A 14,588-nucleotide genomic window follows, 5' to 3' on the forward strand; every position below is an offset into this window, starting at 1 on the left:
CGACGAGCTATGTGATCTCGATCTCATCGATCTCGATCGTATTCTCCGTGATCTGTGCGCTGATCAAGAAGGAGAAAAAAAGAGGAGGCCCTATCTGCCATGTAGCTCCCGCCCGATGACGGTCAATATAAGGATCCAACCTGAAGTCGCTATGGGCCAGGTGGGGAAGCACGGGCCAACAGTTCATCCCTCGCAGCAACCATTCGGTTCTCGTGATACCTACGCATCTCAACCTCTCATCTTAGACATCCACCATGACCGACCTCTCCTCTTCCCTCATCTTCAACCAGATGTCGACCGAACAGCTCGACTTCTACCTCGGACCACTGGTCAAATCCGACCCCTTTCGTTTCCTAGGAGGTCTCTGCTTGCCGGTCCCCGTCGATTCTTTCCTTTTAGGGTTGGGGGGGATAATGACGGTATCCTATTACACGTCACACCAGAACAGACGGTCGGAAGGGTTTCAGAGGTGGCCGTTGAGAGGGTTTATATTTTCGATGGTCTTAATCAGTTTGGGGACGACGATCAACCTGTGAGTTCCGGAAGGACTACTATTGAGGAGGGAGCTTGACTGATTGGTCTTGGGATTTTGCATTTTAGATGGATATGGACGACGAAAGCTGTAAGCACCTAGGTGTCCCTCATCCCGCTTGACAGCGAATTCTGACGATAGCCGGTCTTGTTGCAGCTCGTCGTACAATTCGGGTCGTACCACGAGATCTATGACGGTCAGTCTTGTAACACACGCATCGAAGATGTCGTTTACACAAGCTCACAAGGATCGTGTCTATATCCCGCTTCGCAGGTCGATTCTATATGGCCTTCTACATCCTCGGTGTACTGCTGGTAACCCCGGTTCATGTCTATTGGAGTATCCGGGTTGGTCTTCCCTTCTTTCCATCATTTGATCGAGTCTGCAGCGCATGCTGATATACGTGCATCTGTTGCAGATCTTCAAGCTTTATAAAAGGAACTGGTACATCCTCGCAGTCTTACTAACGGGCGCTACGGTATTCGGAACGTCGATGGGCATGTTGACTGTGAGTCGTCTTTATCTCGTCCGTGCCGGTCCAATCCCGTTAGCATATTCGAAGCTGAAGTGATTTACGATGCGACGTTCGATTGTAGGCCGAAGTTGCCAGGGACAAGACGATGATGGCCTCTGCCGCCAGACCGCTCTGGATCTTAGTGAGTCTCGGGAACCGAGAGTTAAAATCAAGTTGTTCGGAAATCTGATCCGAGCGGCACTTTCCACATAGGCGATGAGGATCAGCGTATATTCGCATGCTGCTATGGTAAGTCCTTTAAAAAAACCTGTCATCCTTTTCAAGCTAACCTTCGTCCTCCATTGACGTTCGGCAGAACCTCAGCGGAACTATCCTTACCATCTGGGGCTTCAAGCGTTCGGGAAAACTGGTTGGATTCCGTAAATCACCGGTCTCCATGAGTCTCTTGGTCGCTGCCGAAAGCTTGGCCCTCCCGACCGGTAAGCATCTCGTATATTGTACGGGCGGTTCTTGTTGGTCTCATCTTCTATTCTGTCGGTTCCGGGGCGATTCAGTCTTCTCCTTGTTTGTGTTCTTCATGTTCACCATCTCTGGAAGGGTCGACTCGGCAGTCCCATCCATGATCCTGTCGTCCAAGCTGTACGTGATCTGCATCCTGCATGTTCTGAACCAGTGAGTCGCAGATCGGGATTGTGAGGTCACTCGAAGTATCGCGATTGACGATGATGGAATGGCCTTCGCGTAGCCATGCCAGCATCGCCGAAGCAGCCAGGATCGAGAACTTTTACGGCTCCGGAGATGACAACAAGAGGCACTCTGCGTTGGACGGCAGGATGTGAGTCGAACCTATCATAAAGTCTAGCAAAGTGCAACGGTCTAAGATGCATTCATTCACCTTTGCAGGAATCCCGCTGTACTCCAGCTCGGCGCCTTGTCCAAGCACGGTGGTCGAAGCCGACACGACGCCTACAACAACGATTTCGATCTCGGCTTGGAGCGCCATTATCCTTCCGATTCTACCAACAACCTCGTCGAGTACAAGGGAGAGTTCGTGCACTTCAAAGACGAGCCGGGCTCCATTAGATCGCACAGGTCGACGACGAGGTCGTCCGAGGAGGATTACAAGTAGCGTCGTCGTTGTATCAGGGCAGGCACAGGATCGAGGTTTTTGGGACTATGGAAGGAATCTTTCCCAGCGTTGTCTTGCCAACAGTTGCATTGGTCTTGCCAACAGTTGCATTACACTATGAGATGCATTGAGTTATGAGATGCTTCAAGTTATGGTATGAGTGGTCTATACAAATCGAAACCAGCAAGGATCGCCTGTGTGCACTTGTTGTCCTGATAAACCGTCCGATTCCTGTTACTGCAGCTCTGCCGGCCAGTCTTGCCGTCTCCGCCTTGTCCCATCCGGTGCGAAACGCGGGTTCTGAGGGAAATGTATACCGTCCCCCTTGGACCGACCTACGGGTACTGCGGAGCGGAGTGACGCGCTCGATAAGCTCGAAGTTAAGGGGCAGCAGCCTGGATGAGAGGTGCTACTCACGAATCCACCCGACGGGGCTATCTCCCATGACCCGCTTCCACTCGTCATACGGACCCGGACCCAAGAACCATCGATTCCCTTCATCTTTCAGATCCCCCCATTCTCTTCCCCATGTCTTCATGGCCTTTCGTTTTCGCGTCCACCCGCAGACCCCGAATTGCCGAGTTAGGAAGGCTCTTTCGCGATCCAGTTGCGATCGCATGGAGAAAGACTCGATCGTCGTCATCCCGACCGCGATGAGTTGCATGTGGGACAAGAGCATCGATGCTGTGAACAGCGTAAAGAAGCCGGACCTGCAGGGTATGACAGAGATACACAAGATTTAATGAGCGAAATATTACCGGTTCGTTTCGAGTCGCGAAGCACTGACAATGCCGCGATCCCGATCATCTGCCCATCTGCTGACCCGCCTTGGGACAGCTTACAGACGAGGACCACGAAGACGTATATAGTATATATCGTCGACCACGTCAAGAAGTTGATGAAGAACTGTTTCGAAGGACAATAAAACACGTCTCTGGCATTCAGCGTTGTGCCTGATTCGGTGACTGAGCCGAACCGAACTGACCTTGTGGTTCCTCCATCCGATACAACCTACCCAGGGACAATCGTGACTGTCCCCAAGAACAAACCATGTTAGTCCCACTTCTCGCCATTCCTAGTCTCATATGAGAGCAGGAACTCACTCCATGCCCAGAACGCACACCCCACAGACTCGACAATGATGACTCCGCCAAGGTTTATAGATCTGACAGTACGAGCAATAGGCCTGTTCCTTCTGGTCCGGCGGGAACGGTCGGGAAGGAGCCTGATCTTGGAATTGGGCCTGTGATCCTGGTTCTCCCTGTGCTTGTGGGAGGTCCGTCCGGCTCTGATCGGTCTCGGTCGGATTTCCGTCGCCCCATACCGTATGCGTATAGTTCGTCTGTCCGGAACGTTGCCCTTGTTCCTGTCCCTGTCCCTGTCCTTGTCGATGTTGCCCAGGAGACGTCAACGGGATCCCACTCTCCCTAGATCCGACCAGGTTCATCTCGTTGCCATTCCCGTATCCATATCCTAGATTTAACGACGATGAGATCCGCCCTGTATCTCGATTCCCCTCCGCCTCTGCAATACCATTTCCGTTACCACCTCTTTGCGTCCCGTAGCTGGCAAAAGGAGGAGATGCAGATGCAGATGCCGAAGAATCCATGAACCCCGGTAAACTAAATTCGGCGGGCAAGAGGTTTCGACCACCGTCTAGCGGTCCAGCGTTTCCCGCCAGGTTGAGGTCATCTTCGGTATCGTCGGAAAGATGGTTGTGATGGTTGGCAGAAGATGCGTTAGTGGAAGGTTGTTGGTCTGGGTGGTATGTCGGTGGAGGTTCGCTCCGTGGTATGACCTGCGGTTTGGATTCGAAACGAATGCAAACGACACTATCAGCTTGATTCGCATACGATGAAACGGTAGAGATGCAGGCGGTATAGAAGCAACCTGGCCTAACTTGGCTTACTTCGGGTGCGATCCCTGGTGACGTAGATATTGCCTGTTGCACAAGACCACAATCAGGACCGAGATCAACGACATATCAGTATTTGTTCTCGAAATGGGTACGTGAATGTCCGGAAGTGCTGATGAGCGGTAGGATGGAGGAAGCTTACTTTGAGGTACGTCCAGCAGAACATCAGGAAGAGGATCGTCTCGCCTATCAACAGTCCCGCTAGACCAGCCAAGCGTGAGAAGTACTCAGCATCAAATCGTTGTCTGAGCAATAACATGGGGCCAGAAGATATGGTGCTCACCTCCTTGACCGACGGAACCTCGAGCGTCAGACCTTCGTTGTAACATCGGTGCGCAAAGTCGTCCGATCATCACGTAGTAAGAATAGACGACCGCACATACTACGAAGCTGTCAGGAGTCGATCCATGCATGACTGTATATCAGCGAACAGACAACATAATGAAAGAGGACACTTGATAGTACAGACTCACATCCTCCATGACCAACGATAAGCCCATGGCGCTGGGACACTCCGATCTCGTTCCCGACTATCGATGACCTTGATGACACCGAGTAGTTTCCGCTTAGCCTTTTCAGGCGGCGGTGACGGTTCCATGGGTAGGCGAAACTCGGGCCGAGTCCTCGAAAGCTGCCTATCACCTATGAGGAGCTTCGAACTGTCCTGTGAACTTACCTCTCACTTGGAATGAACGATCGTCGAGTCGTTGAAGCATCGAAACTGAACTTCGCAGTTGACCGATGATGTCAACCTCCAGCCCCGTCGAGATCACGTGATCAGAGTTTCGAGCTCGATTGGCGGCGTGTCGCATGCGATAGAGCCGACTTCTGACTTGCTCGAACGTCTTCAAGGCAATCGTTGCATTACATCAGATTTTTGCGGACCTGATGAGCTTGGAACGAAACGACTAGAGTTCTTCCACAGAGACAACCATCTCGCAAGGTACCGTTTTGCTGAGGGCACATTATTTCACTTGAAGTGGAGTGCTTTCACAATTGGGTCGAAAACGATGGCGTCCTCATTGTGCGAATCAAAAACATGTATATACAATTTGAGATAATACTTCAAATATCACAAGATCACAAGTTGTCATACAACGACCAGACACCGGTGAAACCCGTCCACCTGGTAACCACGAATGCAGACCTCGTATCGGTACACGCCTCACACCTTGTCTATTCGCTTCTTGGCCTCCTTTTCCGCCTCGATAGCAGCCTTCTTCTCCCGTTGGACCTCTTCGATCGCTAGTCTCTCTTGTTCGAAAAGCTGCTGAGCCTTGGCTTTGAGCCGCTTCTTCCTCTCCACCGTATCTTTGACCGCAATTTCAAAGGCTTTCAAGATGGCCTGCCTTTCTTCGAGAGTGCTACGGTTGAAGGCTTCTCGGCTCGTCTCCTGGCGCGGCCTGACAAGCGGGTCGTTGGCCTTGCGTTTGGCTTTGCCCATTGCGGTGAGGATACCTTTGGTAGGTTGGGCCACCAGCGCTAAAGCGCCCGCCGCCGGCTTGACGTACATGTCACCGATCCCTTGTAAAAGTCCCTTGCCAGCACCGACCCATCCCTGTACCCGAGGATATATGTTCAGTGACAAGTCCTCTCAACCAACATGAAGGATGTTCATTTCACTCACATCCTTCTTTCCGCCCAGGACTGGCTTGTATACGAGCCCGCCAAACCCATCGCCAAACCCGTAAGCAAAGCTCTTTGCACCTTCAGCGAACCCGTCCAAGGCCCCGGTCGGTTCCCGATGTCGAACGGTGCTGCCCCAGAATTTAGGCATCGTCTGCAGGCCTGCGAGGATATTTAATTCTGATCAGTCCGGTCAATTGAAGCAGGAGATTGCATGTACTTACTGTCGTATATACCACCTACGATGCCGACCATCCCGGTGAGCTGGAAGGTGGTGAGCTTCTGCAGCCCCTGACGCTGAGGCGTGGGCGACGAGTGCGGGTCAGCAACTGCTGTTAAGAGGGATGGTCTGTGAAGACCGGCAGACTTACAGGTCTGTAAAACAACTCGGCGGTGCCGACAACACTGCAATGAAATCGGTTGGTCAGCGTTTTCTTGGAATGGCGCCGCTGCTCTTCCAGACTTACCCTGTCGCTACGGTGCGCAGTACCGCATTAACTCCTCCGGCCAGAGGATATAGATCGTTGGTCGCGGGTACATATTCTCGTACGCCTGTAAATATAACAGTCGCGTCAGCGATGACACTGAAGGCGCTTGAACAAAATGTTTGCGCTCACGATGTGGTCGAAGGTCTTCCCAAGAAAGTAGGCCCGCGTCGATCAGTGTGTAGGCTGCCAATCCGCTCAACCTCAGTGCGTGTTCCTTGCTGCTCCAGAGGGCTACTCGCGAAGGCTCAAGGTCGCAACGCATGTTCAGGAGGGGCAAAAAGTTGTGGAACGAGTGCACTGCCGCTTCCTCCCCGTTCTGGAAAAGAGTGAGCTGATCAGTAAGCTGATTCGTAGGATAAAATTCTTACTCTCCTCCTCCTCCTCACCTCGCTTCGAATCTGCTCTCCGAATCGACCGGCAGCCTCCTTCACTTCTGGACTTAGCGCGGTGATGATAGCTTCTGTAAGGGTGTCGGCGTTGAATTTCTTGAAAGGGATACTGCAATCCGGAAGGCCTGTTTGAGCGTCGGTATTTGCATGATTCACAGTCATTTGCGGCTGCTTACGGTTCGGGTCCAGCTCCGGCTCTGGCTACCATTGCGCCCTGAGAAACGGTGCTGGAACTGTTAGTATCGAGAAGAAAGAAAAACGGCCCAATCGTAACAGCTCACCTGGAAAGGTTGGTCTCCAAAGAACGGCACGACTATGGTTGGTACACCGTTCTTGAGCCCGATTGCTGTCGTCCCCGCTCCGCCGTGATGGCAGACCGCGGAAACGCGGCCATCGGCAAACAGCCAATCGTGAGGTACGTTCCCTACATCGGCAAAATAAGCCTCGTTCATCGCTATTCGCGCCGAAAGACCTCGGCTCACCTAGGATGAACACGTCCTCTGGCACGTTATCACCACCGATATCACTCCATCCGGCGCTGACCAGGGCTCTCACTCCGGTCCTCTCCACGGCTTCGAATATCGTCGCAGTAAGTTTTGCGGGATCGTCGACCACGATAGAACCGAAGCTGTTGACGAGCCGGGGGAGTGAGGTTAGCGGTGGGCTTATTGTTGTTAGACGGGATACTCACCCGATATAGATCGGAGTTGGACCACTGGCCAGAAATTTGGCCAGTTCCGGTTCCGGCTCAAATTCACCACCGTCCTGCAAGAAGAAGTATCCGGCAATGTCTGTTTTCAATCCACCTCGTCAGCATCGCCAAGAGAAGAACCAGAGGTGCACCTGGGGCTCACCGATGTGCGCCTTCCAATCCTTAGGTTTAGGAATCACAGTGGGACTCCAACAGTAGATATGCGGGATCTTGAGCCTATCCGCCAATCCGGGCCCCTCTCCGTTCTGAAGTTCGTTCAACAACAGCTCTTTCCTCCTAAACTTGTTGATCGTAGGTCCCAAGCCTTGCCACGTCATGATCTCGGCCAGACCGTAGCTCAGGTAGTTGGTGAGCCTGTTCGGGGCATCGCTCGATTTGACGTTGACAAGAGGGTGATTGAATTCGCCGGTCGGACTCCAGGGCATTGCTGTGATACACAGCAAACATTAGCGCAGGTTCATTTTTCAAACCTTTAGAGAGCGCGAAGTCACTATCTGTACTCACTGAACGAGATGACCAACGGCAGACCCGTCATCTCGGCAATGTGTACATGCGCAAAGCTCGGCGGGTTCGCAATGATGGCGTCTGCGGCAAACGATCGTCCGGTCTGCTCATCCGGGTAGTAAATCGACCGGAGGAACCTGTGAAGCATCTGCGGGCAGACGGGAATGTCAGCCCTTCCTCGCATAGCATACGCATCTCGAGATTGAGCAGAACGGACCTCTTTGACCATCTTTTGTTTTTTGGGGATGTCACCGTTGATCAGGGATTCGCGTCCGGGCAATAATCCAGGGTCTATCCAGAATCAGAGTGGAAAGCAAAGCAACTTGCAAGATTAGCTCATCTTCTCCATTGCCTCGACACGGAGCCCGGAGCTTACTCTTGACCATGTACGCCATCAAGTCCTTGGGACTTCCTCCGATATCGAAGAACTCGAGGTTGTTCATCAACTCTGCTTCTTCTTCCTGATCAGACTCTCCGCCGCCGAGTCCAGGGGAATCGGTATAAGCCGGGGCGAAACCTTCCCTTTGCTCTTTCGACCAGCGTTTTTCGTCTTCCCATTGCCATCGTTCGTCAACCTCATGATCGACGTGCGACTTTATCCCGCTCGTCGACCTCGACCTCGAGCCCGATTTCTTCCAAGACGATGTCCCACTCTTCTTCCGTTCCTCCAATCGTTTCTTCAAGACCTTCTTCCCCGTCCCCAGTACGAAATCCTTGAACACCCCATGCGTACAGATCCTCACCCTGTGTCGACTGTCGGAGAGGATCAAGTTCAAGGCGAGCGAGAGGTAAGGTTGGACGTCACCCCGGGACCCGACTACGAAGATGACGATGTTGAGGCAAGGGACGTTTCGATCGGGGTTCGGATCGGCGTATTCATCTTCCACCGAGATGGCGTAGTCGGTAGGTAGGTCTGGTAACGCTTTCTTGAGGTTGCTTCAGAAGGTTTCAAGCACGCGGCCGGGTCATGTTAGTACATGGTTCCAGACGTTTGTGGAATCGTAAACACCGACTCACAGGACCATATCGATCCTCCCATCTTGCGTCACATCCGCACTCGTCTGAGCTCCATCCCCCTCGGCTGTGAACTTTGACGGGTCCTCGAACCCCGGTTCAAGCCGATCGTCCTCATCATCCGATGCTGCCGGTGTAGAAACCATCGAACTCGATTGCCGTTGCATAGGAGGAGCAGAGCCTCCAGGTCGGTTGTCCATCTTGCCGGGCTGACCCAAGTACCGGCGTTGATCCCATGATTTCTCGGGAAGAGGCGGCGGCGCTCCTATCGATTCGGTTGTAGGTCGGTAAAGCGGTGGAGCCGTGCTATGATGACGAGGAGCAGGACGATCTGGTAATTCAGGAGCTACATCCCGAGTAGCGGTGTTGCTCATAGACGAGCTGGTCCTATTGCTCTCGAATGACCGCTGTAGGTGCTGATATCGATTTGCTTCCCGTGCGGTAGCTTCCGAGGAAGGGTACGATGGGAGTTGCTTTTCCGACATGATACCAGGTGCAGGTGGTCTTTACAATTACGCTGCAATGTCGAGGTCGATGGGCGGAACAAGCTCATCTTCGTTGGTAGGATCCCAATCGCAATACAAGGTGAAAGGTTTGTGTCTATTTGTATCGCCATGATCAGGAGTCGCTGCGAGAGCTCGAGGTCAGGAACCTGTTCCGTTGGTCTCCTACGGGGAAGCAAAAGGGAGAGAGGAGCCGTGAGTCATCAGATGCCGTCGAGAGGAATCCCATGCAGCTGTACGCAGCTAGCAGCTAGCTCTTCACAGCTCTGACCTCGATATTCGTGACGTGTTACACAGCTGGCCGGGCATCGGAGATCACCCTTGACATCGACGAATGGGTATATCAGACAGACACGGCAGACACGTTGTACGAGACACATCACACAGTGCACAGTGTACAGTGCACAGTAGTAGTATTCAAGACGAGTCCTAGCCTGGACGATACCCGAGCTTGTCACACGGTTCATAATCCTTGTGCTTCCGTAGAACGCATACATCAGATCGTATCGATATAGCGCATCGCTCTCGATGCCAGCGACGACGAGTCTCGTATCCGTCAACACTGCATAAAATCCCCTCGTCGCATGGCTGTTCGGGTACAACACGTTCGCTCAAGACGATTCGTCTGTGGTATATTCCACTGTACAAATTTTGTTGTTTTTCTCTTTGGGTTATCATGTCGGTATACTGTAGATCTTCTGTTCTTTCGTCAAAGGTTTCGTTTCGTAGTAATTGTTGCTTTCGTGTGCTGTTGTTCGCCAAATCCCTCAGTTTCTTCATTGCAATGTCGAAGAGGGGAGCGCGTGGGCGGCTGTGTACGGTGTGTTTGAGGTATCAGTGTAACGTCGTGGAAAGAGCCTAGCCAAGCGGGCGGTTGATCGCTGTGCTCTGTGCGTAGTACCAGAGGCGATCCGGCTAGAAATGCCCGCTACCTCTCAAGAGATGTTCGCCCATCTGTTCACAAACCGACGTCGCACTTGGTCAGTATCGTCATTCCCACAAACTCAAATCATACTCCAGTATACGACTTACCGGACTGACGCTCCGCTTCTTCCCCCCACCCGTACCGGCACTCCCACTCCCGCTCCTCCCTCTACCGACTTTCAACCCGCCCGATCCGGTGCCGGGCAACCCATCTGGTCTGACATCCCCCTTGGGAGCCGTAGGAACCCCACCGGAACCCGGACCCGACCCTGAACTCGACCCAGAACCAGGTCCAGGGTTCGAAGTCGGTTTACTACTAACCCCACCTCCGAACCCGGTCCATCCGAAACTGACCCGTCTCGGTCTCATCCCACTGCCGGTGACTCCGCTCGGATCGACGTTGACGTTATTGTCCGAGTTTGTGGTCGGATGAGAAGCTGAGGCGGGCCCTTCCTGGATCGAACGTCTCCTCCCAAGTTCCCCATCTCCCAATGACGTGCCTCTTCCTCTCCACCCAAAGACGCTACCTCCACCGCCGATACCCTCCGTCCCACCTGATCCACCACCGCTAACACTGGCCGACCCGACGCTCTTCGTCCTCCCCAAAAAGCTACCCCCGACCCTGCCGAAAGCGCGTTCATAAGCGTGTTCTCCATCATCGTGCTCATGATCATGATCGTGATCGTCCATGGAGAACCCTGAGAACGGGTTGTTATACCTCGATACCGAGACGGGCCTGGGCCCAGTCGTACTGGTAGAAGCCGGTAACGAACGGGACAAGTCGGAAAAGCTTCCAAAGACTTGGACGGGGATGTTCGTAGTCCCCGGGTCAGGTGAGGTGGATAGCGAGGCTGAAACTGAGGATGAAGATGGGGGTCTGTCGTTATTGATCCTGATCTCCGGGGTAGCAGCAGCAGCAGTCGTTGTAGTCTGAGTACCGGTCCTGCCGAGTGTGGATGTATTGGTCCCAGGTGCAGGTACAGAGGGCACTCCTCGGTCGAACGGGTCGGCCGGTTCTTGCGCTGGAGGAGAGCGTCTGATGACGGGCTGTATCGTTCACCAAAAAGAAAAATTAGACGGGAAAATGAGCATTCCAAGCTGAGCCGATTTCGATAGCCCATATCGAATTCGGAAACTCGAAGTGCATATTCCAAGCAGAGGCTCACCCGGACAGACCCTCCCAAGCTCAACCTCCTCAACACCCCTTGACCTCGTTCGACCTTCCCATCGACTACTCCTATCCCGGACCCTGAAGTCGAGTTCGGATTCGGGTTTGTAGTTGTGATCGAAATCGAAGATGGGTTCTCGGCCGGTCCTGATCCAGACGAGGTCGAAGTAGACGTTGCAGTAGAGGTCGAGGAGAAAGCAGCAGAGACCCCGCTCATCCCCTTCATCCCCACTCCTACATTGACGTTCGATTTCGGGCCCGATGAAGTGGGGATGGGGATCGTAGACAAAGTAGGCGAAGTAGAAGAGGTTGAAGCCGGTGCTTCTGGTACTCCCGCCTTCGATGTCACGGTCGAGTTCGAGGGAGAAGACCCGAACCCAAACCCAGGAGTCAAGGGTTTATTCCAGTCTGCTGTAGCGCTGGCGGAGATGATCGGGGGTGAGATCGGGCCCGTATACCCTAGGTTTAGGTTGGAATATGTCGGGCTGACGAGGGCATTCAGGTTATTGTTGTTGTTGTTGTTGTTGACGTTGTTGTTGTTGAGGCTGGAACCGAGGTTGAGGTTGAGATTCAGGCTGTTTTCTTTCTTGTGGTGGTGGATGGTGATAGGGACGGGTGAAGGAGCCATCGTGATGGTGCTATCGGTCGAGGTAGGTCGTTGATGGCTCTTATGAGGGAATTCGTTCTGATCTGATTTAAACTAGCTGAACAGCGGGGTCGAAAACCAGATACTGTGGAGGGTTTCGAGGTTGTTCTTCCCTCGTTGGTCTTCCCTCAGTTCCGTGTCTTAGCTCCTGTAAGAGATTCTTCTTGAGATATCCTCGAGGTTGCGAAGGTCGAGATGGAGATAGTAATGAAGGTCGAGCTGTGTTTGTGGTTTCGGGTCGAGACGAGGTATACGGGAGCGCTGGGGGATTGAGCTCAGGTACGGGCTTGTCCTGCTCAGCTAAGAGATTAAGGTTTCGATGTGCTGCTTCTAGGTGGTGCTTCTTGATACTTCTTGTGCCAGTCTTTCCTTTGATGGACGTGAGCTACACGACGACGACGACGACATCATCATGATTCTGTCCAAGTTCGTTCCGGGTACTCAACCAGCTGGAGGTCGGGGTCACGGGACCAAACGAATTAGCGTTATTATTAGGGCGGGCGCGACATCGGCAGCCACACCGGTTTACTAATCTGATTAACATTCCCGGGGGGCCCCCTTGATTAGTATTATTGTATCTGATTGATATCAACTCATTAGGAGATTTGTACAATAACTTACGGGCAAGTCGTCATAAGCTCAGTAGACTGTCAAGTGTGATTAGATCCTCCAGAGACAAAGTTCTTCCCACATCCCTGCCGCCCTCGTGACTGTCCTGCCATTTACAAAAACACGGAAGCTCTCTATATTGTATACTTGTCCAAGCAAATGCAGGTTTGTACCAGAGTGAGGTACCAAAGATCTATTTGATACAGATTCTACACCTCAACATGAAGAAAGATCTGTAGTCCCATGTGGCAAAATTCAGGGCAGGTCGGCTCGGTGCTGTACAGCCGCCCGTACTTAGCACTGCCCACAGCCTCAACGCACGATTCACCTCTTTTGAATGAAGCATTGGAGCTCCGCCTCAACCCCCTACCGCCGAGAAGAAAGACAAGTACCGACAGAGCGTACACTTCTACAAGGATGTGAACAAGAAGCGGATCCCTCAAGACCAAGAGTCAATCAAAGCCTACCGCGCTCGTTCCGGACAGGCTTACGAAGAGACCACGTGTGACAACCTCGACCAACTCAATCATCTCGGACTCTTGGACTTTGATCTCGGCAAGAATGAGAAGGTGGTCAGTCCCGGGGCAATGAAGTTGTTGGTTGATATGGATTTTGACGTTGACGGGATTGAGGAGGTAAGTTGGCCAGCTACAAAAGGTCGATCCAAGCCAGCTGTAAAAGTGCAGTCACAAAAATATCAAATCAATATCGATCGTGTAAGGGCTAAGGTCTGGAGGGTCTCAGAAATGAGACAATTACTCGGGCAGGAAGGCTGAATGGAATTGGGCCATCAGCGCTGGACCCGACTCCAACTCCCCTGTGTCGTTCGCGTCCGCCGTACAAGTACATCTCTTTCATCAAAATGCAAGCCTTCCGACAGGAGAGGGGTGCTGATGTTCACCGAGATTCAAGTCGATGATCTTTCCAACATCAATCAACCGAAGTTCAACAGAGTTGTGCAGGAGTATTCGGTCGACAGCTGTGAGTCTCCAAGATTGTGATCGAGTTCCCTGATATTAACCATCCAACTTGGACAGCCGGTAAAATTGGCAGTCGGGGTACTCTCTTGTTTGATAAAGAACCGGGAGTCTTGTCTGGGGGAGGGGAGGGGAGACTTGCGCCTACACCCATAGAGAGCGATTTGGCACGGGCGGCAATAGATGAGGTGATCGAGTGAGGCGAGATATCTCCATCGTCCTCAGAACAGACCGTTTTAACCATTGGAGAGGGATCTCTCAGCGTCTGCCAGTTCAAGCTAAGATATACTTGCAGGGTAGATTTGCGCTGAAACCACGGGCGCCAATAAGTTGAATGCTGTTTCGGATCCTGATTATCGTCTGAGCTGTCCCTCGATCTCTTCAATCTTGTCGTCTGTAGGAGGTACGGCTGAGTGAGCTTCGTGCATGGTGAGACCAACAGTTGCGACCCTACCCTTCCAGAATGAGCCAGATCCGTTCAAGTACCTTGGTATGTCAGTATTATAGGCATCCGCGATACCAGCAAAGCTCATAGTCAGCTGTAGACCTCATGGGTTCCCACATCAACGTCCGCTTGATATCTGGATAAATACTATATAGAGTCCCTGTTGTTCTGTCCATTCGCAACCTTGTATATCACTTGATATCGAGAGAGATTCTTTCCTATCAGCAATGCTCAAATCTCGATTGTTAACCGCCTTCAGGTCCGTGAGACCGGCAACATGAGCGACTTCCTATGTCCTTCGCTATGGCAAGCGAAAGCCGCGAAGATGTTGAGGCCGCGAACTAGGGAATGGATGAACCTTTTGTACGAAATCATTATCAGATGAGTGCTAGGCACATTTATGTTCAATTGAAGGCGCTGTATCGATCAGGTGATCAGGTGAAACGAGCAAGCGATACATCTGAAACGCTTGGAAGCGGACATCTGTAACATCTTTGATAATTGATCATCTAAATTATTACCCAATGTCCGC

The 14,588-nt window shown here is 52.3% G+C and overlaps 4 protein-coding genes across 4 annotated transcripts; 1 reads left to right on the plus strand and 3 right to left on the minus strand.

Annotated features, from left to right (window-relative positions):
• Positions 1–254: 254 nt before the first annotated feature.
• Positions 255–2,201, plus strand: HD553DRAFT_353005 (uncharacterized protein; the record flags this gene model as incomplete). The annotated part of the gene is made up of 11 exons (XM_046183736.1): positions 255–532; positions 601–622; positions 689–728; positions 806–879; positions 951–1,040; positions 1,129–1,188; positions 1,260–1,295; positions 1,363–1,486; positions 1,562–1,679; positions 1,753–1,842; positions 1,911–2,201. 11 exons carry the CDS (start codon positions 255–257, stop codon positions 2,134–2,136), a joined length of 1,158 nt encoding a protein of 385 aa, XP_046033065.1. The 3' UTR covers positions 2,137–2,201.
• A 21-nt stretch (positions 2,202–2,222) lies between these two features.
• On the minus strand, positions 2,223–4,729 carry HD553DRAFT_319572 (DHHC palmitoyltransferase-domain-containing protein). Its single transcript, XM_046181037.1, has 9 exons — positions 4,525–4,729; positions 4,335–4,441; positions 4,194–4,252; positions 4,046–4,078; positions 3,240–3,934; positions 3,122–3,167; positions 2,924–3,042; positions 2,554–2,846; positions 2,223–2,480 (listed from the first exon to the last, which is right to left on the minus strand). Exons 1-9 carry the CDS (start codon positions 4,647–4,649, stop codon positions 2,371–2,373), a joined length of 1,587 nt encoding a protein of 528 aa, XP_046033066.1. The 5' UTR covers positions 4,650–4,729; the 3' UTR covers positions 2,223–2,370.
• A 487-nt stretch (positions 4,730–5,216) lies between these two features.
• Positions 5,217–8,930, minus strand: HD553DRAFT_277846 (glycosyltransferase family 1 protein; the record flags this gene model as incomplete). The annotated part of the gene is made up of 17 exons (XM_046178016.1): positions 5,217–5,609; positions 5,679–5,857; positions 5,917–5,974; positions 6,049–6,082; positions 6,145–6,229; positions 6,295–6,481; positions 6,552–6,663; positions 6,731–6,768; positions 6,836–6,978; positions 7,037–7,182; positions 7,246–7,345; positions 7,409–7,693; positions 7,771–7,918; positions 7,988–8,061; positions 8,147–8,198; positions 8,457–8,706; positions 8,788–8,930. The coding sequence occupies 17 exons, from the start codon at positions 8,928–8,930 to the stop codon at positions 5,217–5,219; spliced, it is 2,427 nt and encodes an 808-aa protein (XP_046033067.1).
• Positions 8,931–10,175: 1,245 nt separating this feature from the next.
• HD553DRAFT_144444 (uncharacterized protein) lies at positions 10,176–12,208 on the minus strand. The gene is made up of 3 exons (XM_046176690.1): positions 11,378–12,208; positions 10,320–11,258; positions 10,176–10,241 (listed from the first exon to the last, which is right to left on the minus strand). Exons 1-3 carry the CDS (start codon positions 12,005–12,007, stop codon positions 10,203–10,205), a joined length of 1,608 nt encoding a protein of 535 aa, XP_046033068.1. The 5' UTR covers positions 12,008–12,208; the 3' UTR covers positions 10,176–10,202.
• Between the last annotated feature and the right edge of the window lie 2,380 nt (positions 12,209–14,588).

The sequence above is a fragment of the Filobasidium floriforme genome, assembly GCF_021052385.1.
Source record: "Filobasidium floriforme strain CBS 6241 chromosome Unknown HD553scaffold_27, whole genome shotgun sequence".
Taxonomy (NCBI): Eukaryota; Fungi; Basidiomycota; class Tremellomycetes; order Filobasidiales; family Filobasidiaceae; genus Filobasidium; species Filobasidium floriforme.

Excerpts from the sequence above, each read along its gene's own strand:
- HD553DRAFT_319572 (XM_046181037.1), bottom strand. The coding sequence starts at position 4,649 with ATGGAACCGTCACCGCCGCCTGAAAAGGCTAAGCGGAAACTACTCGGT. Across the intron at positions 4,079-4,193 it reads TCTGCTGGACGTACCTCAAA|GCAATATCTACGTCACCAGG; the intron begins GTAAGCTTCCTC and ends CTTGTGCAACAG. Across the intron at positions 3,935-4,045 it reads CACCAGGGATCGCACCCGAA|GTCATACCACGGAGCGAACC; the intron begins GTAAGCCAAGTT and ends TCCAAACCGCAG.
- HD553DRAFT_144444 (XM_046176690.1), bottom strand. The coding sequence starts at position 12,007 with ATGGCTCCTTCACCCGTCCCTATCACCATCCACCACCACAAGAAAGAA. Across the intron at positions 11,259-11,377 it reads GCTTGGGAGGGTCTGTCCGG|CCCGTCATCAGACGCTCTCC; the intron begins GTGAGCCTCTGC and ends TGAACGATACAG. Across the intron at positions 10,242-10,319 it reads AGAAGCGGAGCGTCAGTCCG|ATGGGCGAACATCTCTTGAG; the intron begins GTAAGTCGTATA and ends GTTTGTGAACAG.